A 27,653-nucleotide genomic window follows, 5' to 3' on the forward strand; every position below is an offset into this window, starting at 1 on the left:
AAGGCACCTCAGGTCATGAACTTCTCAGTCAGCGCAAAGCAGTGAACACAGCAGCTTTTTTACATGCAAAACAGCCCAAGCTCCCTGCAGGGAGAGCATTCCAGCCTTCCCTAGTGATGTGTGCACTAAAGGAATGGCCAATCCGCCTGCAGGTGTCCCTTCAGACCTGGAGAGCTCACTCTGAAGATCCCTGATTAAACTAGCAGAGTGGGTCCCCTTTGCAACATTTTGGGGACCAAACTTGATTCTATGTTTAATTTCCCAGAGTCCCTGAGCACTTGCCAGCATAGCAGGCAGTCTTGTCAGTTGGGGTTCAGCAGGGCTACGGTAGATTGGCCTCGTTTGGAAAGAACCAGAGTCTCAGAGGAAACCACTCACACTGGCTGAAACCACTTCCTGACCAGACCTGTAGAAGGCAGCTCCGGCCCCTCCCTCTGGGTGCTGGATTCCTCACCAGCCCTGGCCACGGAGCCCCAGCTGCATTCAGTCTGGTCGGAAAGTAGGGTGGGTGTGGGGGATAGGAAGACACGAGGGGGCTACACAAGGGTACTTGCTGTTTTAAAGTAGAGTCCCCAAATTATGATTATTCAACTTCATGGTCGTACCAAAGTGATAGGCATCAGTAGAAACTGTACTTTGGATTTTGAATTGTGTTCTCTTCCTGGACTTAGTGGTATGTTTACCATACTGTGTGATGCTGGGCTGGGTCTCCCAGTCCCTCAAGGCAGTCCATCACACAGTCACACCGGTAAGCAACGGATACACTTCCAGCCACTCTGGACCTGGATGACATTCTGGTTTTCACTTTCAGTACGGTATCCAATACATTGGGTGATATCGGTCAACACTCCATTATAAAATAGACTTTGCCTTTGATGCTTTTGCCCAGCTGTAGGCTAACGGAAGTGTTCTGAGCACGTTTAAGCCAGGCTAGGCGCAGCTATGATGTTCTGTTCTCAGCTTCTGATATTTTCAAACTACCATGGGCTTATTGGGACGCAACCCCACCATAAGCCGAGGGAGACTCTTATCTCATTAGAGATGTTCACTGATGATGCTGGGGCCGGTGAGCCCACCCACCTGCTCGTGCAGCCTTGCCTGCCTGCCCCCCACCTCCCCCGGAGCCCCAGCGTCAGTCCTCCTGGAGGACACCCCCATCCCAGGACACCTCCACACAAAGGCACAGCACAAGCTCACTTCCAACTGGTCAAGGTCTGCACGGCTTTAAGATGTCCACACATGATCACTTGAGGCCACCCGCAGCCTGGCATGGGGCTGCCCACTTCACCACACCCTCAGCACCACTGGGTGTTATCACTTCTTCTGTCTTTGCTCATTTGATTAGTAGGAAATGATGACAGTATTTAATTTGTATTTCTTTGCTGATGGGACTGAAAGCCTTTTTATGTATGATCTTTGTCCTTTGCTTATTTGTGTAACTTTACCTATTGGGATCCCTATTATTTTATATGAATGCTCTACGTTAACCATCATTTACCACAGTTCAGATGTTTTCCATTTTATTGGAATACACTTATTTTATATTAATACACTTACTTTCATTTACCTTAAATGTACTGATTGTGATTGCTTTACCATCAGTAAATTTTGGGAAAACCTTCCTCTCCAGAGATTTGATAAATAAATACTTAGTCCCATCTTTTTTTCTTTGACTTTCTAAAATGTGATAGCTTTAGAAAATGGTAAGCTGGTTTATTTTTAAGACAAAGTAGTGGTGTCAGGTTTTTTAAAAAAGGAAATAAAGATAAAATGCATGTGACATGGAAAGAAATCTGAAAATTATAACCCTTCCCTAGTAATTATATATTTACTTTTTAAAATTGATTTTTTAATTCCTATGCAGTAAAATGTGGCTAGCGTCATATTACACAAGATGACGGTATTGGCCTTCTGGTTAAGAGGCGGTTGACATCTAGGCTGCTGAGTCGCACAGGCCTGGCCTTAACCCACCTCATCTGCTTTGTCAGATCCCGGAGCTGAAGCAGGACATCAGCATCCCCGATTACTGCTGCCTGGGCGACGGGGAGGAAGAGGAGATCACCATCAACGCCTGGTTTGGTCCACAAGGCACCGTCTCCCCACTCCACCAGGATCCCCAGCAGAACTTCCTAGCTCAGGTTGGAGCTGCTCAGAACCTCGGCCTTCCCCCTCCTCCTGGCCCAGCCACACATTTTCCATGTTTAAACACCACGGAGATGAACCACAGACGGGGGCGTGGACCAAAGTGAAACCAGAGACAAGGCACTGGGCCTCAGGGAGGCGAGGGGCTGCTTCCAGACTCCTGCATCGTCTGGGATCCCATCAGACGCCTCACGCAGGCAGAGCAGGGCCGGGGTGCCATCCCAGCACGGGACAAGTGCCCCCACGGCTGCTGCCCGCCTGCTGTCCATCAGAGCTGGGCTGGCTTCTGCCAGAACCCTCTCCGAATACAGGGAAGCTGCTCAGCCACTGGGCGGTTTTCCTGGGACGCAGACAGGGGAGCCTGCGTGTGTTATAAGGGGAGGGGCCTGGCGGGGGGACATCTGTTATAAAACCTTCCGTCATAGGCAGAGAGGTTTGACAAGCCCGAGTGTTCTTCCAGCCCAGGGCCCATTCCCCGGGCGCGGCAGAGAGGCTGGGAGCCAGACCACCTGGTATGAAGACAGCTGTCCCCTCTCAGCTTTGCGAACGTGGGCAGCTCAGCCTCTCTGTGCCTCCACATCCTCACCTGTAAAACGGGGCGAGGGGATGATAAACCGCCTTGGTCATGGCGAGGATTAGCTAACATAAAGCACTTAAACAGCAGTGGCCACACCCAAGTGCCTACTGACTGTTCAGGACAGTAGCAAAGGCACACAACCTAACACGAATGCTGGGAGTGGGGCAGCCTGGGCGGGGAGGGCGTGCACGGGGACAGCGGGCACCTGCTCATGGAGGGGGTCTCTTCCCTGCAGGTGATGGGCAGGAAGTACATCCGGCTGTACTCCCCGCAGGAGTCGGAGGCGCTGTACCCCCATGACACACACCTTCTTCACAACACGAGCCAGGTGGGCCTAGGGGACCCGGTGGGACCCCCACCCTGTCTCTTAAAACCAGACGGGTGACTCCCTTTGCTTTCTCAGGTCGACGTGGAGAATCCTGACCTGGAGAAGTTCCCCAGGTTTGCTGAGGCCCCCTTCCTGTCCTGCGTCCTGTCCCCGGGTGAGGTCCTCTTCATCCCGGTGAAGCATTGGCATTACGTGCGGGCCCTGGACCTGAGCTTCTCCGTCAGCTTCTGGTGGTCGTAGCCGAGAGCAGGGGGCTGGGCACACAGAACGTGCTCGTGGTCACACATCCTTCACACTGTGCCTGGCCCAGAGACCAGCTGCCTGAGGACACCTTCGTCAGAGACACGCAGGCCCAGGGGCGGCCCGGCCACTGTGGGTGGCGGAGGCAGGCAGGCAGGCCCCCAGGAGGACAGTCCAGGTCCACAGCCCGCATGGAAGCTCCTGGGCTCCGAGGTGGGCTGCCTGGATTCAGGCCCGGCCCCATCGCTGAACTGCTGTGTGGTTTGGGGCAGGCAGCTCCGCTGTGTGCGTCTCCATCTGGAACACAGGGCAGCGCTGGCCCTCACCACAGAGGGCTCCAGGGATGGGGCATGGGCGGAGCTGTGCTGCAGACCTCAGCTGCTGTCACCAGGCTTCATCATTGGTTCGGTTGTTAACACCGGTCTGTGCTGACTGGTCCGTCAGGACAGCCGCAGCCTGCGGGCTCTGGAGCACGGTGGCCGTGGCCCAGTCACAGGGGTGGGCACCCAGCTCAGGCCTCTGCTGGGTGGTGGGGAGTCTGGGGTGGTTTCTCTCTTTGTTACCCAAGTGTAACCTGCCTTCAGAGAAGTGCTCACCCCCACTCGCTTGGTGGATTTTCCACTCTGCACCCTCCCACCAACTGGTTTCCAGTCAAGAAAGAGAACGTCTGGTAGGCTCCCCTCCTGTGCCTTGCTGTCTCCATTACCCAGGGGTCACTACTCTCCAAAGAGGGTTTTAGGTCAGGAGAGACGGAGGCTTCAGACTTCACATAAACACATTTGTTTCGTTTGTATAAAACATTGGTTTTGAGTTTTGACCAGGTGAGGATGCTGGGGGCAGGGGTATCACAGACCTGCAGGAAGAGCTGCGGAGGAAGCCCGGGGCCAGGCCTCCACCCACCAGGCCTCCTTCCCTCCCCCCACGCACGTCTGCTGGTCTGGCCTTGGTTTCCATCTTTCCTCTCTTGCAGGTGGGTAGCTTTCTCCCCTGGGGGAGATGGCCCCAGCAGGTCAACTCCAGATCCCTGCCCGTTGACCCACAGCTCAGAAACCCCAGGGAGGGTTCTGACCGGCAGGCCTGGGACCTGGGCCCACCCAGGTGCAACGCCAGGATGCCAGGGTGGCTGCTCTGATTGGTGAGGCCCATCTCGAAAGCCTCCCCCTGAACCCCACTCCAGCTACTGGGAGAGGCAGGGATAGAAAGCATTGATGGGCAGCCAAAACTAGCTCCTAATGTCCTCTGTAATCGGGCCAAGGAACTTGAACCTCACCACGTGGGTCTTGGGGCTTCAGAGTTTTGAGCGGAGAGACCTTAAGAATAGGCCCTAGAGGAAGCTGCCTCTTGGCCAAGAAGAGCGGGGGCTGATGGTCAAAGCTGCAGGGAGGCCGAGGGACTGATTCTGTGAGTGAGCCCAGGCCAGGGCCTGGCCTGATGGATGGGGAAATAAGAGAGCCATTTAGAAAGGAACTGAGGGCTCTGAGCAGGTGCTCGTGAGGTCGTTTATCCCCCTACCCGGCAATATCAATAGTTATTTACCTGATTTTTCATATGAAGAATTTATAGTAAAAACACCGCTGAAGGTAGTGAGGCATAAAACAGGAAAGCCACCATGTCCACAGGCTCGCCACCAGTGAGGAGCATGGCCGCGGGGCCGCAGACGAGCTGTTGCTCCGGAGCTGCCTGTGGAGCCCTCACCCCTCCCTGGCTCCAGCTCCCACAGCGGCCCGGTCCTGCTCTGAGCCGCGGATGACGGACGAGGAGCGGGTCATCTGGGTTCTGGTTCTGAAGTTAGGGACTAGGGGAAATGTTCTTTAGAACATATCACGGCCTGGCTGCCTGAGCAGATGTCCCATGTCAGATGGAGACATCACAGTAGACATCTGAGTAGAAGCCTGATGGACCTGGAATCCGGAACTGACAGTGAGACTTGAGGAAGGTGCTCCCCGCAGCAGCTGCAGGGGCCCTGGGGCAGGAATGCCTTGGCGAGGAAGGGGACTGTGCAGCGCTGGAGAGGGCGTGTGGGGTCAGCAGGGCCTGGACTGTCCCAGGGCAGGAGGGACGAGGTCTGCTGGAGCTGCCCTGTGAGGACAGAAGGGGGAGGCCTGACAGCAGGTAAGCAGTGAGTGTCCCTGGTCCAGTGACCCCTGGGGTAACACGGTCAGGGTACCAGTGGGAGCGCTGGGCAGTGGAGGACAGGCTGTGCTGGGGGACAGGCGGAGCAGATCATACGGGCCCTGAGTGCCTGCAAACTGGGGGTTGGGGTCCCCAGGAAGTTCACACTGGTGGCCATGCAGGGGAGAGGGCAGCAGGGCAGCGCCCAGCAGCAGGTGCTCAGAGCCTCCTCTGCACCAGCCGGGTGCGACCCTGCCTCCTCAACCGCCCAGCCCCCTGCTCAGACAGGCAGCAGGCCGCGGGGTGCTGCTTTGCTCCGGGCCCCCGGCCTCCTGCCCCCTTGCCTAGAACAGCACTGTGGAGGACCCCCTCTCCCCAGGGGTGCAGCCTTGGAGAGTGCGGCAGCTGGGGCTGCCTGCATCTTAAGGGTACAGCAGAGGATGGACGGGATAGTGGGAGCTGCTGTTTGGTGCCCACTGTGGCTAGGGAAGGGGTCTCACCAGCCAGAACGCCCGAGTCCAAGACTGTCTTTTCTGGAGCAGCTCTCCTGACTTGCTGTACTTTCAGCGAGATTCCTCAGAGCCTTGTGAGAAATCCCTTTTCTGGGTAAGCTGATGGGGGTGGTTTCCATAGTGTGCTTGGCACACACACCCACCCCCACTAGTCGGGGCTCCTACAGGGCTTCACGAAGGCTTGCATTTGCCCTCAGAAGGCTGGGCCAAGGTCCAGCCTGGCTCATACGGGCTCCAGCTGAACACCTTTCACCGCCTGGGAGGCGGGCCTCAGGGCCCAGGCTGGACCTGGGTCACACTCCACACCCGTCGACAGAGGTGAATCGGGCACAATGTCCCTCCCTGCACGGGTGGAGGACACCCCACTCTTTCAGCGCCCACGGCTCGTTCCCTCTCTGCCCATAACATCATATTCAATTTGCTGAAACTTCTTCCTCACTCGGCCATGTGGCTCAGGAGGGGCTCCTTCCTGTGGCTGAGGGGAGACCCAGGTCACCAGTGCCCCCTGGACTCTCCCACCCCACTTCCACAAGTATGCAGACTGGATGTTTGCTGAGATGAGGGAGCCACTAAATGAGACCTGCCCTCTTCCTCCTGACAGTGGGGACTGGGTGAGCGGCTGGCTCCAGGAAGTACAACGGCCATTTTGCTACCATGAAGAAAAGAGGCTGATTTGCTGGAAGACCATGTTTTAGCCCCAGCACGAGGCCAACACATGACAACAGGGTGGGGATAGCGATGCAGATGCGTGGGGATGCCCCTGGACCCACTACATCAAGCCTCTTGAAGAGCCCCCCCGGCCTTCCGTGCTGACGCCAGTCTGAGTCGGGTTTTGTATCATGACTGAAGGGGTCCTGATTGATACTGGGGTGGAAGGGAGGTGAGTCAGGGAATTAAAGTAGTGTGGCAAGTGATGGTCGAGGACGTGCAGGGAGGTGGGGGACCAGGCATGGAGGTGTTGACCGCCTCACCAAGATCTAAAGGGTGAACAGGTGTTGTCGGGAAGGGCAGGACACGCGGGGGGAGAGCAGGCAGGCGGAGGGACCATGTGTGCAGGCTGCGGGGTAAGAACAGGAAAGTTCATTCAGGAACAGAGAAACGCCACGCCCTGGGAAGTGGGAGTGGGGAGAGTGAAACGCACAGGGCCCCTTTGTGGCCTAAGCCTCAGGGCCACGGGGGCCATCAGGAGCTTCAGCAGGGGCGGCCGGGCACCACAGGAGGGTGACCCTGGGGGAGAAGCCGGGAGCAGTGCGCAGGGGAGGGGAGCTGGGCCAGCCTGGGTGGTGGCCGTGGGGCTGAGGGCCATCCGGCAGGTGGGCTGCATGAGATTTGGTGGTAGGCTTGATGCAGGAGGCCCAGGAGGAGGCGGCATCCAGGCCGACTTCCTGGGTCTGGCTTAGGGCAGCTGCAGGCGGGGCAGAGCGCCCAGTGAGGACACATGGCCACAGCCCCTCCCGCAGCCTCGTGCCGTTCAGGCCGGTGGGTGCATCTCGGGCCAGGGAGGATGCGGGGCATGGGGCGGGCCCAAGGCCAAGGCTCCCACACGTCCAGTAAGTCAGGCCGGCCAGTGTGAGTAGGACCAGTGACCAAAGCTGGGGACCGAAGGCAACGCTGCCCTGAGCAAGTAGCCTTGGGCCGTGCTGGGCAGGAGGCGCTCGGCCAGCCTCAGCCCGGACCCAAGGCCGGGCCCCCAGCTCTCAGTGAGTGCCAGGAGAAGGGCGCACCACCAGACGAGGCCACAGAGGCTGCTGAGCAAGTTTATTCCAAACCTGTTAACAAGCGAACGTAAAAGATAAAAAGGTGATCCATGTGAACCGTGAAACTGATGCCTCTCTTCCAAATGGGGCAGGCGGTCACTCCCCCGAAGGCAGGGGCCTGGCTAGTGCTGCCGGGACCGCGAGGGCCTTTTGTTTGATCTGGACATACCGGTCTCCCTCTCCTTTTCGGGGTCGAAGACTTCTGTACAGAAAAGCCAGAGGTACTGTGAGTGACGGGGCTGGTGGACGCCCCCAGCCACAAGCCTGTGCCAAGGACTCTGTCCCACGAACAGTTCACCCTCCAGGGAGGCAGGATGAGCCCCAGTCTGGGGATGTGCTTTCCTCCAGAGACAGCTGCGGGGGAGCACGTCTACTGTACCAGACCCTCTCATGTCTCAGGGTTTCTGCTGGGTTCCAGAGCACCTTGCTGGACCAATGCCAGCAAGCAGGCTGGCCTCCACGCACTGCAGAAGGTACTTCAGTACACGGGGCCCGGGCCCGCACACATGTGGAGCCCTTGTTGGGGTGCCCTGTCCACCCCCCGCCCTGGTGCCCCCTCAGGGCCGAGCACGAACACTCTAGCATACACACGGCCTTGCCATACACACAGCCCTGCTACAGGCCAGGAGGAAAGCGAGTGGCTGGGGGACACAGACCTGGCACCTCGTGGGGCCAGTAGTCGTTACAGTGGGGGCAGTGTGGCTCCGAGCTGGACTGGAAGTACTTGGCCACACAAGGTAAGTGCATCCTGATTCCACACGTCTCGCAGCTTTGACCCTGAAATGAGAAGGTGATGGCTTGAGAGCCCGCTACACACCTCCATGTTCATAACCCTTCAGGAGACTGCAAGGAAGGCATCCCACTGGCTCGGTTATTTGTCTTCCAGGCCCCAAACTGATAATGAGAACAACTCTGAGTCTTCAGCGCAGTGGGTTTTAGTAAAGCAGCTGACGAGTGAGCGCAAAGGGAAGAAGCTCAGGGCTCCAGAGGCCACAGCAGGGCAGAGTGGGTGGCGGCCAGGCTCTTGGAGCAGCGAGGTCGCCCCCAAGCCTGGACTCTGAACATGAGTGGGCCCTGAAGGGGGCATGAAGACGACCACGGCTTTCAGAAGGCACTTCAGCAACATGGGGCAGAGCTTTAAACAGCTGTGTGCACGCTCTGTTCTAGAAATTCCACTCCTGGGATTCCAACCTAAGAAAAATAACCACCAGGTGCCCAAGGATGCATGTGCCAAGAGGCCCAGCCCAGTCCAAGTGATAACTGCAAAAAGAGAGAATGAAAAAGGAGGAAACACAGGGGCTTCCCTGGTGCTCCTGGGGTTCAGACTTCATCTTCCAGCACAGGGGGTGCGGGTGCGATCCCTAGTCAGGGACCTGATGTCCTACCTGCCTCACTGCTGAAAAACCAAACCATAGAAAAACAGAAGCAACGCTGTAACAAATTCAATAGAGGCCTTAAAAACAGTTCGCATCAAAAAAAATCTAAAGCAGAAAGACACACACAGAATCCACCAGCACTGGTCCAGCTGCTCTGGTCTGAAGCTGTACAACGTACTCAGAGGCAAACAGACAACGGGAATCTGTGGATGAGACAGAAAGACGCTTGGCGCATTGCTGCCAAGATAATATGGGCCACACAGACTTCTGAGAGCCATTCTGAGGAAAAAAATAAAAAGCGCCTGGGACAGAACTGAAGGACCAGGGAGAAGCAGGCCTTCATGCACTTGTTGTCAGACGTTTCTGAGGAGATGCCCGTCGTCAGAGGCCTGGGCCCTGAGTGAGTCTTGGAGAGTGTGCCCCGCCCGGCCCGGGGTACCTGGATAAGCAGGCTGCGGCAGATGTTGCAGACCTTCACGGCGTCGGGGTATGTCTCCCGGATGTACTGATCCATCTCCAGGATGGCCCGGCCGTGCAGGGTGAACTCCCCTTCCTTCTGCGGGGACGCAAGGCGGGGGCATCTTTTATGAACTGGCACACCCGGCCCGCTTCCCACCCAGGAGGTACCTCTGTTCCCACGGCCCAAGGCCAGGAAAGGGGCAGAGGTCCACACACCCCTCGCCCCGCAGGCATTCACACTGACCCCTTATACAGTCTAAAGTGGGGAAAACTTAGAGATCTGAAAGAAAAGCAAGGCGAGGACCCCCGCCCCACATTTCCTTAGCACCTTCCTCGTGCCTTCACAGACGGGAATCCTGGAGCTGCCCCAGCACCCCCGGATGAGGACAGAGGCCGGGAAAGGGAGCCACGACCCCATGGAGTGAACCCCACAGCCCTGAGCCAGGCCCCTGCTCCTTCCTCTCCCTCCCCCAGTGCCTCCCACCCCGACCCCAGGGAGCAGCACTGCAGTGCCTCCCAGCACCACTGCCTGGAGACTCTGCCTGGACCATCCAAGATCACTTCCGCCCACACCACTTCACAGACGATGCTGGAGGCGGTCCAGGGAGGCCCCAAACCAAGTGGTGTGGGGCGTGGTGAGGCCTCCTGGTTCCCATATACAGACAGTCCACACGCTGTGTAACCCCAAATCATGGGAAAGCCAGAAATATGGAAAAACTTGGCTGACCCTACGGCCAACTCACAACGAAGAGGCAGGATGAGGAAGACCTGACTGGAGACAAGTGTCACAGAAGCTCATGGACATTTATGCATCCAAGTCAACTAAGGAACTCGGATGGAACTTCTTGAGCACATGTTGTAGCCCTGGGGGAGGAAGGGCTGCCAGTGGGGTCCTGGGCAAAGGTGCACAGTAGGGCGGGGGGCAAGCCTTGCAGGGGCCGCCCCCAGAGCCTGCAGCGCCGGGTTGGCTCAGCGCCCCTGCGCCGCTTCTCTACCTAACGCCACACACGAGGGGCTGCTGCTCCCACCCCACACCCCATCCCCACACACGAGGGGCTGCTGCTCCCACCCCACACCCCATCCCCATGACTCCTGCCTCCATCCAGTGTGTGCGGTGCCACCCGGCCAGGGAAGTGCGTTCATCCCGGGCCTCCAATGTCAGGCAAGTGACCACCCAGGAGGAGATGGGCACGGGCGCAGAGTTAGAGAGCCAGAATTCCGACCGTGGGGAACAGGGCAAGCAGGCAGGACAGAGCCCGAGGACTCCCGCAAGTGGAGGGAGGCCCAGCACGAGGCAGTGGTGCCCTGCACCGCAGAGTCGGGCCAGTCAGGAAGGGGACAGGAGCTCTGTGCCCCGTGGTGCTGGGCATGAGAGGGCGGGGCCCAAGGCCGTCCTGGGGCCTGTGGCCACTACCTTCTCAAAAGCCCCAAGTCCACAACAAGGCTGTCTCCATGGCCACCACCCTGATCTACCCTCCCCCTGCTCACCCCTCTGGGACCCTCTTTGGAGTCCTGACCTCTGTGAGGCCCAGCCCCTGAGGCGCTGCCATTCTTGGGCTGAAGAACCAAACCCCTGTCTGCCCACCTCCAGGCTCATCTTGTGCCCTTCCCCAGAGCACCCGGCCCCTCTCAGCTCCCTGAGCCCACCCTGCCCGCTCGGGTGCAGGCCGCTCCCTCTACCCTGGACCGTCGTCCCCACCCCAATCAGCTGCCTCCTCCCCAGCCTGCAGCGGGGTGCCACTTCCTCCACTGAGGGCAGGTCCCCTGTGAGCGCTGCTTCCTCTCTGTCTGCAACTCTTACTTCAGCGAGAGTGGGGCTGACCTCCATCTCTCTCCCCAGACTGTGAGCCAGGCCTGGTTTTGCTCACCCTGTGTCCCTAGCACCTGACGTGTGGCCCAGCACTCGGCCGTGTCATGATAAACATCTAAGGGGAAGAGTATATAACAGCCCTCGCATCGATCCCAAGGAGGAATGCCAAGGCTGAAGTGAGCAAGTTCAAGTTCAGAGTCAGGTTTGAGTCACATTTACTAAACGCCTACTAGCTGCCTGGAAGTGCCCCGTGCTCATCACTCACGATGGCGCTCACTCCTCTGTCACTAGGAGGGGCGGACTGCCCTCGATCTCCAAGGAAGATCCAACCCCAAGTGACCTCCCAGGCCTGACAACCATCCTGAGCTGGGGCCCTGTGTTGGGGACTGGTCCCTAGGCCATGTGGACGTGCAGCTGCCAGCAGATGCCCAGGTTCCGAGCATCCACACTTCTCTGAGGCAGCCTCTGTCTCAGAGCCTCGCCCACTGATCCCAACCACCGCCCCCCAGGGCCCCCAAGGGGCTGCACAGCTGCCTCAGCAGCTCCGTGCCAAGGCAGAGCCTTGCACAGGGCAGGGCTCTCCTGGGACTTGGCTGGGGGGAAGGGGTCCCATCATAATGAATACAGTGCTGCTGGGGGACAGGTCCCCCAGCATGGCTTCTGAGGAAAGCCCCATTTCTGAGAGGCCAAGAGTGAGACTCAAACATGGTCCCTCCGGTCAAGGTGCTGCTCCAGGAAGGCTGATCAGAGCACCAGCCAGCACTCACCCCATAGCCCCTCAGCTGGTCCTTCAAAGTGACACAGAACACATGGCCATGACCGTGTTGATCAGCCTAGGGAGCACTCCACCCTCAGGACAAAACACTGGCCAGCCAGCACGGTCCTCATCTTTCAGATGGGAAACGGGCTCAGAAGCGAGAAGCCACCTCCAGAGGGAACGGCCAGGCCAGAAGAGGACTCTGGGGTGTCTCACCACCATGCCCTCCCCTTCCCTGGCCTGTTTCTTCGTCCACGCGAGGCCCAAGGGATCAGTCAGCAAGGAGGGCTCCCTCAAGACTTGCGGGGCTCTGGAGGCCAGTACTCACAGAACCCCCAGGCCTCAGGAAGGCAGCACCAGCACCTCCAGTCCAGTTCCCCAAGGAGGAAGCAGAGAGGACAAGAGCTGGGGCCCGAGCCAAGTCCCGCAGACCCCCAGATGCGTTGTTTCCTCCAGTCGTCCCTGCTCTGGGCAGCAAAGCATCAGTCCTGATAAAGTCGGGCACCCAGCCCTGCATCGTAATGTGACAGCATCTAAGTGCGCTGGACCCACACGGCCAGCCGTGGGCCCAAAGCCGGGCACAGAGGCTGTACCAGGGCGCCAGAGGGTGAGGCCCAGGGAGACGACAGGTGTTCGTACCAACGTGGACTGTATGAGTGCCGGTACCTTCTAATCTACGAGGAGTTCTTGTATCATCTGGGGGGTACGTGTGAGATACATTCTGTTCTCTGGAACTTCAACTACCCGCTCGGCCACGTTCAGTAAGCAGCGCCTCCAGGAGTGACGAGGTACAAAGATGAGGTCCCAGTCCCTGCCCTTAGAAAGCTTGGCCCGAGGACAGAGTGCGGTCGGTTATGACCCGAGCTGTCCGAGAACATTCCGTATTGCCAAATCCACCCAAGAGAGGAAGAAAAACTGTGACGAAGCAATTGATGGGGGCCTGCAGTCACACTCGCTGGAGCCTGGACACGGCTCGGCCACTTGCCAGGTGGGGGACTTCACCCAGATCACGGAGCTGCAGTGGGTTCAGCTACAGAACAGAGCGAAGGGCTCCCCGCGGTCGCAGGGGCTGAGCACACGAGCACACGATGCGCAGACATGCCCAGAGGCGCTGACCCCACTAGCGGTTCCCACTACTCCTGCCCTCACCACTGTGGCCTCTCCAGACAGTTCCTCCTGTCCAGAAAGCACTGCAGGAACTAGATGTTTCTGGTCAGACTGCCAGGGCAGCCCACCCCGAGATCAACAACTCAGAGCACGGTTGCCACGACTCCAGAGCTGAGCTCTCCCCGGAAAGGAAGTGAGCATCGTGTCACCACAGCAGCGGCCTCCAGCCACAGGTCTGACCACCAAGTGAGGAAGTTGAGGGCCCCTCTGAGCAGTCCTGCCCAGACACAGCCCAGAGGGGCAGGAGCGGGGCGAGCAAGGCGGCACGGAGCCTGTCTGGCTCGGGTTTCTTGGAAACTGTGGTGCATTTGTGGAAAAAGAACTGAAACGTCTGACTGTTCCAGCCAAAAGAAATAGACACAGGGTGTCAAGAAACTCGAACCTTTCAAAGATTGCTACAGCTCCTCTCCAAAAGCTTGTCGACACGTCCTCTTGGCTCTTTGAGGGCCACCATCTAAGAGAAAGGATCCCAACAGCACTGGCCTTGGAGAACTTGACAGTGATAACCATGATGGGGACAGTGACTCCTGTGGGCGCCCAGCACCGGGGCGTGACTCCCACGCCCTCATCCTGCTCCTCACTCACCTGGAGGTGGAGCTATTCCTCCCCTCTCACAGCCGAGGCACACGGGGCACCTGCGGCGGAATCTGGCAGCAGCACCGTGCTCCTGCCGACCGCACTACACCGCCTGCTTGGGGCTCAGAGTCCAGGGCCCGCACAGCTGCCTGAGACCCTGGCTCTGCCACTTCCAGTTGGACCTTCCCACCCAGGTCACTTGAGTAAACAGGGTCCTCCTTGCAGGGTCACTGTGGGCTTCATGCAGACAGCAGGGGTTCCTGACCTCCAGGATCTAAAGCCTGACAATCTGAATGTGGAGCTGACGTAAAAATGCACAGTGGGCTTCCCCAGGGCCCAGACGGTAAAAAATCCACCTGCAGTGCCAGAGACCAGGGATCGATCCCTGGGTGCGGACGATCCCCTGGAGAAGGGAATGTAATGCAATGCAATGCGCTTGAATCATCCCAAAACCATCCCCCCTCCTCAGTCTGTGGAAAAGCTGACTTTCACGAAATCAGTCCCTGGTGCCAAAGAGGTCGGGGACTGCTGAGATAAAGGGACCTGAACGGCCTCAGCTCAACGGACACCCATTAAATACGATACAATCTTGGAGGAAACAGTGTGATTCATGGTAAAAAGTGAGCCAAGCTGGAAAACCCACAGCGAGAAATACCTCAATCAGCCACTTGTTTTGTACGAACTTCTGCAGCACATGCTCAGCTTCCTTCTTCCTCATCTTCTTGCCTTTAAGCTGATCAACCAGGTTCAAAATATTTGTGGAAGACGCAAAGCCAGTGTCTGAGTCAATAATCAGCTCCAACTGGAAGAGACAGGAGCCATGTCCATCTATTAGACTGGGGAGAACAACTCTTAGGCCATAATGCCGATCCTGGCGGGATGCAGTGAGACTACTCATGTCACAGGCAGAACTGAGGGACTCTTCAGGAAAACAGCTTAACAATATGCATCAAAAGCCATAGATATGTTTTGACCCAAGTTGCTCCTGTAACAGCATTCCAAATGAAGGACCTTAATGCCCCCTGAATCAAGAAGGATCACTTCACCTCCCTGAAGATGGAGAAGATAAGGAACGAATGAATAAGGAAATGGGGCAGCACCCCTCCTACTCAGAGGTGGGCAGGCTGGAACCCGGAAGGGAAGGCACCAGGGTGGCCCAGCAAGAGAACACACCGGGGAGCCACAGAGCTGCTGTGGACTGGGGCTAGGAGAAGCTGGCTGGAAGGTGCCTTAAAACTTCTGCCCACAGCAGAGCAGAGGAACCGGGAAGATAGGCTGCTTGTGTGCACACACGTGCACACACACACACAGCCGTGTATTTACCATCTTAGAATCCGATTCTCAACCCTGGCTGCTAATCAGCCCCAGAGGCGGCTTAGGAAGGAATGATTCTAGGACTCAGACCTCAGAGACCTGGACTCACAGGCCTGGAGGGAGGCCAGAGCGCCCGCGTTACTTTCACCTCCTCAGTTACTGCGGGGCACCCAGGGCTGAGAGCCACTGTCCTAACCAGGTGCTCACCCGGGGGAGTGGCAAGGCGGCCGAGTGAACGGCTCTTAAGCCGGGCATGCAGAGCAGCGCCCCTCCAATGACTGGGCAGATGGATCACTGGGCACCTTCTCAGAATTCAGGCTCGGATTCAGCAGTCTGGGTGGAGACTAGGGTTCAGCCTTTCCGGCAAGCTCCCCGGGGATGTTTTTGACCCTGGGACTCGAGCAGCAACACCCGCTCAGCTGCATCCCATACCCAGGAGGTCACTGCTATTCAACCAGTTGGAGTCAAACCCAGACCAGCTCTTCTTTCCCAGGCGGCCGTGGCAAGCTCCCCAGCAATCACCTGGCGGCTATGAATTCTGAGAGGGCCACTTGGTGACATGCCCCTGCAAAGGGCTTTCTCAGGCAGCAGGGGGACCCAGGAAGGTTGAAGTTTCCATTTCTAATGAAAGACGGACGTTTTCTGTAAGAAGCCTGGCTGATGGGCAATGGGAGCTGCTGTACTTACAGCCTTTCTAAAGAGATCCAGCTCATTCTCTGCAAAATCTGATGCCATTTTAGAAACTGAAGTCGTTGCAAGATTCACCTAAAAAATAAGTTATCGTGAGAGTCAGGCTGTGCCCTTCACTTGTCACAGTTAAGTCACCTGCAGGCTCTTCCTTCCTCCCCTCCCCCTCCCCACCTCACCAGTCCTGGAGCACTTTGTGTCCAGGCACTGTGGGCCACGGGGATAAATTTGGAACCAGTCTTACAAGCTTAAATCTTTAGCTCAATCAATATGTCTAATTTTCAGAGATTTCAGAACTCCCAAGGTTGTGTGACAGCTCCAAACTCAGATGAATTCGGGAAGCCTGTCTGCATGCTAGTGGGGCTTCAAATGCAGAAGACACTGAGAACTCTGGCAGTAAACAATACTGATTCACCGACTTAACCCAACATTTCCACAGCCCTTTCTTCCACAGAACAGGGTTTGGGAAACCCTGGGCTAGAGCCCCGTTCTGTGTGGGCCTGGCTGGTAGAAGCGTGGTCTCTGAAGGCCTAAAGGAGTTCCCTACCCAAAGATGGGGGCTTGTATCTCACATCCTTTTCCCTAGCCAGGAGGGAAAAAAAAAATGTGAACACAGCAGGAGGCCCCAACGAGGTCTCAATGCTTAGTGACCTCACATGTTTCTTTCTTTCCAAAGTTTCTATGTCTTGTTCTAAACGAAAAGGCATTTTTATCCCTTTACCCCTAATATTCCATTCATCTAGGGTGACTTGCAGATGCCTGGCAACAACCAAAATAAAAGCTAAGGCATGCTGCCCAGTCTCAGGGTAGAGGGGGCATTCCAGGTGGGGCAATAAAGCCAGCGCTGCGTTGAGAGCCAGGCCCAGGTTCTATTACCCCCAACCTTGATGGCTGCAGAGGACACTACAGACCAGGGGGCCGGCAGCGAGCATGGAGAGACGAGACTGGGTCAGGGAGGTGGCCAGGCCCAGTGTCTTTCGCCCTCCACGCCCCTGGTGAGGTGGGTGCACCTTCATCTGCACCCCAGGAAGGAGGGCAGAGGCTGTCTCCACTGCAGTTCCCTAAACATCCACCAGGGGGCTCTGTCTGCTCTCACCAGCGCGTAAATAGGTCTCCCGTCATCTTCAGTGACACCTTTCTTTATCTCTATGTACAAGGACTCCAAGACACTGTTAATTGTGTTGATGAAGTCCTCCAACTTCTCTACGGTAGCATTACCTGGAAATAAAGAGGCGAAAGAAAAAAAGCGGAGGGTGCTGTATCAAAAGTGTAGCTTGTTTCAATCTGCCATCAACCTGCACACGAAGCAGCAAAGCCACACCTGGGCAAAGGCGCGGCCCTGCTGGGTACTCGAGTGCCGGTGCCTGTGGCTTCTTCCTTCCTGGAGCATTCAAACAGACGGCGCTGTGAGGCGGAAAGCCTGCCGAGGTCTTCCTGTCTCGGCCGGCAGTCCCGGCCTCCTCACCCTCCCACCCCCACCCCCACCCCTAGTTCCCTGCTGCCAGGTCACCGTCCCCCCCAGGTGCCTCGGTGCCATGGGCATCACAACCAGGCTCCCCGACAGAGCCTCCGTCCCTGCCCGCCTCACACAGGGATCACGTCCACCTCTGTCCTTCCTCCCTTCATTCAACACACAAGCACTGACTGAACACTGACACACAGGCCCTGTGTCATGCCCGGGGCTGCAACAGTGAAGAACAACCCCATGGTAGGAACAGCCGCTCACACAGAGCACCCATCCCGGGTAAGGCCCTGATCTGAGCATTGTTCACACAGTTATGAACCCATCCTGCCTGCAGAGGGGGGCACACTTGCCCAGGATTCACTGGGAGCCCCTGACCTGAGTGCCAACCACCTCCTGCTGCCCCTGATGGCAGGAGGTGCTGCCCAGAGATGTACAAGGAAGCCAGCACCCTTCTCCAGGGCCATCAGCCCGGGACAGAGCCCGGGGAGCACTGCAGGGGCGGGGAGGATGGACAGCAGACTGGCTGAGGAAGGAGGGATGGCCGGGAGGGCTGCGGAGGCTGCAGTGGAAGGTGGGAGCCAGATGGCCCAGGGCCCCGTGAGCCGGAGGGTACAGAGGTGTGTGCCCGTCCTCCGGGGGCCACGGGAGCCTTTCAGAGCTGGGAGCACAGGAGGGACATGGTCAGCCTTGTGTCCTGGAATCACCCTGCTGAACTGAGAGACATTTCTTTTGTTTTTGTTTTTTTTTTTGGTCTCATCTCACTGCATGTGGGATCTCAGTTCCCCAACCAGGGACCCCAACCAGGGATCAAACCTGTGCCCTTGGCAACAGAAGAGCAGGGATTTTAATCACTGGACCACCAGGGAAGTCCCTGTGAGACTTTTAAACCCAGAGCACGTATTACTGCTTTCACTTACTAAAATAACAAATTTCGAAAAATTTGTGCCTTAGAAAAATAATCACTCCAAGGGAAAAAAAAAAAAAAAAAAGGGCAGAAAAACACACAACATAACATTTATGAATAAAGCAATAATAAAATCAACAAAACAAAATGCTGCAGGAAAAAAGGTTATCTACCACACTGATGACCAAGGCCACTGCTAGGAAGGGAACTAAGGTGAGCCGGGGGTCAGCCCAGGGCACTTGATATCTGTTTGGCTTCTTACAGAGAGAGGTATGTGTAAGCTCTTTGAATTGCTAAATACTATCAAAGTCTAGAAAAACAAAAGGTCACTCTGGTGGCAGTGGAGGTCATGGCCAATGTAAGGGCAACAGCCATTGTCACAGGCACAGCTGAGGAGACCAGGACAGAAATACTGATGCGCATCACAGCGGGGGTCTAACCTTCCTTGATTTAAGTTACTTAAGTTAAAAAAAAAAAAAGTAACTGAAAGAAAAAATTCATATTAATAAACATGGTACATGGACGTGGCAAAAATTGTTCAGTAATGTGACGATGTGGCCACAGATGCTGTAAAACTGTGATCAGAGGAGTGAGACACGCTCACGTTTCCTGCCTCTGTGCCTCTGAGCCTCTGAGCAAGAGCCCTCCTTCTCACTAGTACGAAAGCCAACTTGCAGGACACTATTTTCCAAAAGCTGCTCTGGTGCTCCCCTCCTCTCCCACGCCACGCAGAGCACCTCCACCGTGGACTCCTCGACCCAGAAAAATTCGGCCGTGGAGAGGGGAGGCCCAGGCACCAAGACCCCCCTTCTGCTGATGGACAGGAGCTACCCCATCTACCCCAAGTGACACACAGCGGCAAGTCCCACCTCCTTTGAAAGTGAGAATTCAGTTTTTCCACTGAAAAGGCCTCTCCTGGGTGCCATTCAGAAAAATGTACTCGGGGGGCGGATCAAAAGCCTTCTGCTGCCTCGGACTTTCCAGAAAGCCCGTCTGCAGAGATGAGCTAATAGCCGCCCTGTGCTTCCCTTCGCCCACCACCTCTGGTTCATTGTCCAGCCTTGCTTTTCAGAAACATGAATGTTTTCAAAATATTTTCATCTAAGGAAAAAAAAAACCCACTTCCTATCGCTGTCCTTGCAGCAGCCCACCCCCTGCTCAGGGGCTCCTGTCTGCTCCACTCACCCCGCCCTCCGTGAGTGTGAGCGTCGGTCAGGGCTCAGCCACAGTCCTCACCTCGGCTGACCTGCACGTGGTTCCCACAGACACGCGGTACCACGTCATCACCTGGGAATAAGCTTTCCTCCTGTTCAGCAGCACCCCCTCGCCAACTGGATTTCTTGGGGGCAACCAAGGCAGCAGGAGGGCCAGCCCAGGCCCGCCCCACCCCTCTGGGGCCCCCGAAGCCCGCCTCTCCCTTCCTCTGATCCCTGAAGGCCACCTGGTGCCTCACGGCCTCACACATACCTAGGAAACTTCCCTCCACCCTCTCTCCTCCACCGCCCCAGCTCCAACCAGCCAAGCTCCGCCCCTCAGGCTCCCAGACGCCCCCTCGCTGCCCTGCCCACTAGACAAGGGTCCTGGGCTCTGCCTTGTCCCCCCAGAGTCCTCAGGCACATCCTCCCCTCTCACACTTTGTTCCAGGCACCAGATCTGGCTGTCCTACTCCTGGAGTTTTTCTGCCATATGTGTGACTTTGGGGGGAGAAGAGACCCCACAACCAGAGAACCGGAGGGCAGGAAGCTGGGCAGGGTCGGGGGTCAGGTCCCAGGTCAGCCAACAGTGGGCCCAGGACCCATGTGCAGCCTATCAGACAGCCTCTCAGTCTGAGTGAGCGACCCAGGGCAGGCTGGGGGTGGCTCCAGCGCAGCCGCTGCAGAGGGAGAGGGGCTGTGACCGTGAGGTGCTGCTGCGCTTTCCGTGCCTTCAAAGCAGCTACTTTTCACTGCTCTGCCCCCTCTCCCTGGAGCCCATAGTAGAGAAGCTACAGCTGGCAAGTCTGGGCTACACGAGTGTCTAATGATCCATTTGGCCCCAGTATCCCATGAGTCCAGGGTCATGATACCGGGCATGAGACACCGAGTGTATCACGTGATTCTGAAGCAACTATTTCTAGTCTTGGTTCTACCACTTCCAGGGACTTTAGCAAACTAACAAATAACATGGCTCTTCCCTTCAGATTCCAAATCAACTAAGGAAAAACGATAGGCTTTAGGTATCAGTGTATCCGGTTTCTGTGGGTAGCTCTGGGTCAGAGGCTGGGTGCCTCCACACTAATGACCATGCTCGGCACCATGGCTGGACCAAGCAAGGGTCTGTAGATCCTCGGCGCCCCTGTGCTGTCTCTCCCTGTATGCACAGCATGCGTACCCATGCCTTTCTTGTGGGCTGTGGTGAAGTTCTACTGCTGGGTTGAGAACAACGGGCCTGTAAATGCAGGGCTCGTTTCATCACTGCAAGAACACGAACTCCATAAGGTGAGTTGCTATCATCAGCTTTACATACCAGAGTTAAAGCACTTGCCCCGAGCTCCTCCAAGCGGAAATGAAGCCCAGGTCAAGCATGGACTTGAAGAAGAGCCCTCGGGGCCTCTGGGGAGCAGAGCAAGTGTCCCCTGGGAACATTCCCTGCCCCAGACCCCACCAAAGTCACATCTAATTCCTCTAGAACTTGCCCTTAGAGTCACAAAGAGAGACGCAGCCAACACAGAAAGAGAGTGAGTGTGCAGGCAGGGCCTGGGAAGGACGTCAGAGGGCCATGCCCAAAGGATATGCGCGGAGCTGGGCCCGGCCAACATCTCATCCATCAGCCAAGAGAGGAGGTCCAGCCCTGACCATTCGGCCAGATCACAGCTACGGGAGGAACTGAACTAGAGGACTCAAAAGAGAACAGAACTGCTCTTTCTGTAGCAGGAAGTGCCTCCCCGTAGGGGCAATTAAAAAACGGGACTCAGGGCAATGGACAGGCTGGGGCAGCAGAGAACCAACGAGATGCTTCTCTGAGGAGTTGTGGCTGGTTAAGTTGCTTTTGAGAGACTTTTTTCTGGCCATCACTGTATACATTATCTCTTTTTCTTTAAAAACAAATTTTAATTTAACCAGCAGACTTCTTATTCATCAGTCTCTGCTCCCCAGAAACCTATGAGAACCCAGGGTTCACTGCATGCTTGGGCAGCAGGAAGTCTGCTGCCCTAACTTCTGAGCAACAAATAGTTTTGTTCCAAACTAGGCACCACGGATAGGACATTTTTAGGCAGAGGAAATACTATTTTAGGCAGAGGAAATAACAGCAAAAAATAAGACCCCAGGGGACTGAACCACGCATGGGCCAACTTGCCCCATCAGAACCCTCTCATCTGGTGGGGCGAGCTGGGGGGTCCTCCTTAGTGCCGCACTGAAGACAGGGCAGCTCAGGCCCGGGCCAGACACGGGCACTGGGGCACAGCGGGCCAGGGAGCAGACCCCGGGGCTGGGCAAGGCCAGCAGGCAGGCACACTGGGCCGCAGAGATATGCGAGAGGTCACGTCCCAGCCTGGGGCTTTCGTATTAACTGCCTGGGGAAGATGGTCCTCTTGACCAACAGTGCAATAGGCGAGTTGGAAGACGGGAGCTGACAATGGCACTTCCGTGGTGAGCAGTGAACAGTGCTGGGAAGAGCAGGCATGAAAGGAGGACAGCCCACAGACTAGGCAAGAGTTCTCTCCATCCGTAAGCACCTGCAACAGTTTCGTTCCCTCAGGATCTCATCAAAGGCCCCACAAACAACTGCCAAGGGGATACAGTAGAGTCTGTTTTCCAAAAGAGAACACCAAGGGTCAGAGAGGTTAAGGACTTAACCAAAATCACAGGGCAGGTGACAAAGTCTGGACCAGAAATCAAACATGTGGCCTTCAGCCTGGCACAGCAACCAAAGAACTTGAGCATTCATTTTTTAAAAAAAGGAAACAATTCTTACTCAAATATGCAATGAGGTCTGAGAACTACGTCAAAATGATACGAGGGACCGGTTAGGAGCACAGATAAAATAAGATTAGTCATGAGTTGTTTTAACCGGGTGACGAGTACATGAGGCTGCATTGTATTATTCTCTCTCCTTATCTCTCTTTTTCCATAATAAAAGGTTAAAAAAATATTTCAACACTCAACAATACATCCTGGTGCCATTAACCCTCAGGAGTCTGAAACAAAAAAGGGAAAAATGACAGTGTCCTGTGACAACAGAGATTAGCTCAGGGCTCTGATGGTGCAGAGTGAACAGGCTTTTAATAATGGGCTCTTTTAAAAAATCTATTGGTGAGAGATGTGTCTCCAGGTATAGACATTTCCCCCCACCAAAATCAAGAGGTTATTTCGGCTAGGAAGTCTACTCTTGGGCCTTACTTCAAATGACAGGGCATAAAACTTACTTTATAGCCCTCGGCATAGTTCCAGCATTTCGGCCACATGCATTAAGTGCCCTAAAACCCATGATAACATTGCTGGAGTGGCGACAGGGACAGACGCCAACTGTCCATATAAGTGCAGGAAGCCTACTCGTCAGCCATTCCCCTGGCCGAGGCCTATTTGTCAGTACTTCTGGCAACGGAGCAACAGGACTCCCATCATGATGGTACTGAGGTGGGGCAAAGTCCAAATTACACTGTGAGTCATCCCAGAAAACCCAACCACTTTCAGCAGAACTTCACTGCTGATGCTGTTCACGTGCCTCTCATTTTCATCTCGCCCTCTGAAAACAAGCGGTCCACCCATCACTGAGATGCGTGGCAGCCCCCACCCGCAACCATCCAAGCAGTCGAGGAGCTGATGAAGGCTCTGCAGGGCTGGGCTGCCACCCCTGCTGGACTGAGCAGCTCAGCTTCGTCCCTGAGCTTCTCCCTCAAGCTCATCTGAGCAGAGCTGTGGAGACTGACAAGCCAGATGTCCATGGAGGCCGGGCGGGAAGCACAGATGTGGCTAGCAGCGGGCACAGAGGGTGAAGTGGACAGCGAGCGTCCCGTCGAAAGAGGCAGGGCTCTTCTGCACCAGGCATGTGCCCAATTTTTAGATTTTTATTAGAAAAATTGTTTTTTCTCATGTGAGAAAAGTTTAAAAAAAAAACAGTTTTTAAAAATTAGAAATACTATAGGGTAAAAACTACACTTGCAAACTAGACCCCAATGACAGCACCAGTTTTCAAAATGTGGTTTGGGCTGGAACCCTGCCATAAAGACACAGGGAGACTACAGAGGCCACAGTGTCCCAGGTCCACCAGAGAAGCAACTGTGGTTTCTCAGAGGAAACAACTCAAAGGAACAACTGTGTCACACACATTCATCTGACAGACTGATGTACAAACCGACAATAACCACGTATAAAAACAGGGCTCTTATCCACAGTCGGCACCAACCAGCCCAGGAAACCAACCTATCACCTATAGGAAGCCAACAGTAAGCTCTGTAGAATGACCAAGTCTTGATTAATAACTGACAGCTTCCCTGATTTTTGTCTTAGGCCCAACCAGAGAAAGTCAGGAATGCTCCCCCAAACCCATCACAGGCTGTCCTGCCTCTAGTTAGCCTGCCTCCAGCTTCCCGAGCCGCAGCCTCCAATCAGGATACCGCCGAGGCCTTCCCTCTCCCCTACCATGGAGCTTCCCCACTCCTCAGCCTGCCATCAGGTCTCCAAAACACAAGTGCCTTGAGAGAGCAAGCTCTAAGTAAACAGCTCTCGCCTGTCCTCATCTGGGTGGTCTTTGCTTAATGCCCACACCTCATACACGTGGGAATTGGCTCAGTGGCCCATTCCCAGCAGGGCTTAGGAAGGGGCTGAAAGGCATGCAAGGCTGCGGTGCTGTCAGAAGAGGACTGACACTTCCGTCCTGCTCACTGCAGCCCTCCTCTGAGTCCCCACCACCTAGCCCGTCCTCCACGTGCAGCCGGGGTGAGACCAGATCCTGGCACCACCACCACCCACCTGGAAGCCACCCGTGGCTCCCACCACTCCCGGCCACACTCGTGTGTGCCTGCTCGCTCTACACTCGGTTGTGCTGGCCTTCCCCTGGCACTCACATCCCTTCGGCACCTGCACTCGTCATCTCCTTCTCCGAGGAAACGATGACCACACTTTCTAGATTTTCTAAGAAAACCCCAGTATCAGAAAATCAGCTTATAGAGGGCTTCTCTGGTGGCTCAGTGGTAAAGAATCTGCCTGCCAATGTAGGAGACACGAGTTCCATCCCTAGTCCAAGAAGATCCCACATGCCACAGACTAGCTAAGCCCATGCACCGCCACTACTGAACCTGTGCTCTAGAGCCCAGGAACCAAAAACTACTAAGCCCACGTGCCACCACCACTGAAGGCCGAGTGCCCTAGAGTCCATGCTCTGTAACGAGAGAGACTAACGCAATGAGAAGCCTGTGCACGGCAACCAAGAGCAGCCCCGCCCGCCACAACTAGCGAAAGCCCGCACAGCAGTGAAGACCCAGCGCAGCCAAAAACAAATAATTTTAGGGAAAAAAAGAAAGAGACTGAGCTTACGAATTCCTATAGCAATTCCCACTGCACTGAGGACCAACGTCACAGACCTTCTGGGGCTCACTTCCCCACCCCCAGCCCCGGGATCTGAGAGTGGACACTATGGGGAGGGACGAGCAGGAAGGAAGGGGCCGCAAGGAGCAGGAAGTACGCTAAGCCACGCACGTCACCTAAGCTCCCTGTGTGACCCTCACAACTTTTCCATGAAGTAAATCAGATTTCCTTTACAAAACAGAAAGCAAAGACAGAAAGTGAAAAAAAACAAAAAACCAAAAAACTTTTCCAAGTCCCTGATTTGAACTCACATCTTCAAGAAAAGGCTTCCTTGTTCCTGCCAGTGGTGTGTGTGGTGCTCCTGCTGAACTCACTGCCAGTCCTCCCACACACCCACAAGTCCGCCCCTCCTGGGGGGATGCAGTGAGAAACACATTCCGGACCTAATGAGGCCCATGCTTGGGACAGCGTGGAGCACACCGAGGTCCCAGCTCAGCAGATCCACGCTGGCCGGGGAGGGACCGTGCCCACCCCGCCACAACCTCACCCCGCGGACTTGGATGCAGTGAGTCTTTCAAGAGCCAGAGATGGGAAAGCCACAGCATTCGTTCCCTCCTGGCTGCAGAACTTCCAGAACCCAAAAGCTCCAGCCTGAGCACATATCACAGCTGCCTGCTGTGAAATTCCATATGTTTGAAAATTCATCAAGTCCCGTTGGAGATGTTACTTTTCATGCTAATTTTATGCCACTTTTCAGTTATGGGCACACGCGTAATCCCCCCTGATTAACTGGAAAGGCAAGCCGGCTGACAGCAGTAAGGTTATTATCACAGTGAAAGGAGAGGAATGTGCAATGAGATCATTAAAAGCAGGAGGAAAACTTATCTGGAGCCAGCATCTGATCATCACTGAGTCCTCTGTGGAAAGAGAAGGTGCGTTTAAACGTGACTGCGGACACAGGATGGAATACTAAGCGGAAAGGTGGGCAGTAGCACTGCCTCGCCACTAACACAGGCCACGCACCATGAGCCGGAGCCCTGAGCGCAGAAATGGCCGTGTAAACCCACACGAGAAAAACAAAGCGAGGAGGAGAGGTCTGACAAACAGAAAATATCCATCACTCCCACGTTCCTCTGACAGTGTCCCCTAACCTATTTTTGGTACATGCACTTCAGTTCACTAGTTTTTTGCCTGAACATCCTATTGCTTATTCTACTCACTGAAATAATGTGTCAATTTTTCAATCTAAGATTTTAGACATTCTACCTAATTTGTCCTTCCAACAAACTGTATATGACAACGAAATGTAACACGTGATGCTGGGGTGGCTCCTTTGCTAAAAAAGACATGATTGGGACAATGGGAGAAACTCCCAACGGGATCTGTGGACCAGATGATAGTGACGCATCAATGTTAATGTTTGGCTTTTAATGGTCGTCCTGTGGTTACGTAGGAGAATGTCTTTGCTAGAAGGAAACACCCCAAGAATGTAGGGGTAACAGAATTTCAAACTGGTAACCTACTCTCAGATGATTCAGGGTAGGGGAAGTTCTTACAACTCTCCTGTGAGTTTGGAACTACTTCAAAATAAAAAATAAATTTAAAAAGCAAGGCTAGGAGCTTCAAGCCAGGCAGGCCCTCAGTGAATCTGGCGCTAATGTGGAAGGCAGCACGGGGCAGTGGAGGGGGGAGCCCAGAGCCACTGTGTGAGAAGGGGCCGCACAGCAATCCACACTCCAGGGATTTCTACTTCCTGCTCTTAAGACAAGGAGGCTGCACCCAATGATTTCCTAAAACTCAACACGTTCAACCACACAAAACCAGAAAGACCAGCCCCCAGAGTTTAACAAGGCAAGTAACTTTGAGAGACTTGTTGCCATGAAACTGTGGACCGTGGTGACATTTTGCTTCTGCCCTTAAAGCCACACATTCCAACCAAGAGTCAGGTTCAGATTCGGGGCCCCCTCAATCCCCCAAGGTGGGCAACACCATTCCCTGACAACATCATCAGGAGGAAATACCTACTTCCCAAGGGCTCCTGGGCCCCTTACAAAGGCTTCAAAATTCAGGTTTCCATGCTTGCTTTGTTTTTAGGAAACTGAACGCCAACTATCTTGGGAGTCATTTTGAGGAGGGGGCCTCCTCACTTTGAGGAGGGGGCCTCTCCAGGTAAGCAGAAAGAATACTTCTCCTGAATGCTGCCTCTATGTTCATTGAGTCCCACATTGATGACACAGGGCCTTATGAGACCAAGAGAATGAGCTACATTTTGGAAACCTGTTGACTTCCCTACACGGCACTGACAGGCCACAGAACACATGCCGCATGTTCCATTCATAAAGCTCTGGGGTTGAGTGACTTGATCAAGGTTACACAGCTACCAAGTAGCAAAGCTGGTTTAAATGCAGATTTTTTTTAAACAGCTTTGTTCAGATACAATTCACCTACAAGTTTAAAGGGCACAGTTTAGTAAGACCCTTGAAACCACCACGACAATCAAGATACTAAGCATATCCGTCACCACTTACAAGTCTCCTCATGTCTCTGTGTCATCCCTCTCCCACCCCTCACTGCCCTCCCCTGCGCCATATCCCCAGGAGACCGCTGAACTCCTTTCTCTCACTACAGCTAAGTATGAGCTGTCCAGAACTGTGTATATATGGATTCATACAGTATATACTCCCCTTTGCTTGGCTTCCCCACTGGGCATGACCATGTTGAGATTCATTGATAACGTAGCACACAGCAATGGTTCGTTCCTTTTTAATGCTAAGTAGAACCCACCATCAGATGGATAACACCACAGTCCATGTATCAGTTCACCTGTCAATGGGACAATTAGGTTTTTTTTTTTTTTCCATTTTGGGGCCATTACAAGTAAACCTACTCTGAAGACTTAGGCGTGAGCCTTTGTGTGGACATATACCTTCATTTCTTGAGCCTAAAAACAAATACATGAGAGAG

At 55.0% G+C, this 27,653-nt stretch overlaps 2 protein-coding genes across 5 annotated transcripts in view; one reads left to right on the forward strand and one right to left on the reverse strand.

The window, feature by feature from the left end:
* KDM8 (lysine (K)-specific demethylase 8) overlaps positions 1-7,569 on the forward strand; it is a 26,048-nt gene extending 18,479 nt beyond the window's left edge. For both annotated transcript variants that reach the window (XM_010837227.1, XM_010837228.1), the window contains exons 6-8: positions 1,989-2,138; positions 2,955-3,047; positions 3,123-7,569. In XM_010837227.1, coding sequence (XP_010835529.1) covers positions 1,989-2,138; positions 2,955-3,047; positions 3,123-3,287 — 408 coding nt within the window. In that variant the 3' untranslated portion in view covers positions 3,288-7,569. The remainder of the gene's footprint in view (positions 1-1,988; positions 2,139-2,954; positions 3,048-3,122) is intronic.
* An 85-nt stretch (positions 7,570-7,654) lies between these two features.
* NSMCE1 (non-SMC element 1 homolog (S. cerevisiae)) overlaps positions 7,655-27,653 on the reverse strand; it is a 35,525-nt gene continuing 15,526 nt past the window's right edge. For 2 of the 3 annotated variants that reach the window (XM_010837225.1, XM_010837226.1), the window contains exons 3-8: positions 16,911-17,032; positions 15,815-15,892; positions 14,469-14,615; positions 9,484-9,600; positions 8,325-8,445; positions 7,655-7,870 (exon numbers count right to left, since the gene is read on the reverse strand). In XM_010837225.1, coding sequence (XP_010835527.1) covers positions 7,791-7,870; positions 8,325-8,445; positions 9,484-9,600; positions 14,469-14,615; positions 15,815-15,892; positions 16,911-17,032 — 665 coding nt within the window. In that variant the 3' untranslated portion in view covers positions 7,655-7,790. The remainder of the gene's footprint in view (positions 7,871-8,324; positions 8,446-9,483; positions 9,601-14,468; positions 14,616-15,814; positions 15,893-16,910; positions 17,033-27,653) is intronic. The other variant, XM_010837224.1, reaches the window with a different exon arrangement.

This window comes from Bison bison, unplaced genomic scaffold, assembly GCF_000754665.1.
Source record: "Bison bison bison isolate TAMUID 2011002044 unplaced genomic scaffold, Bison_UMD1.0 scf7180017864072, whole genome shotgun sequence".
NCBI classification, from domain to species: Eukaryota; Metazoa; Chordata; class Mammalia; order Artiodactyla; family Bovidae; genus Bison; species Bison bison.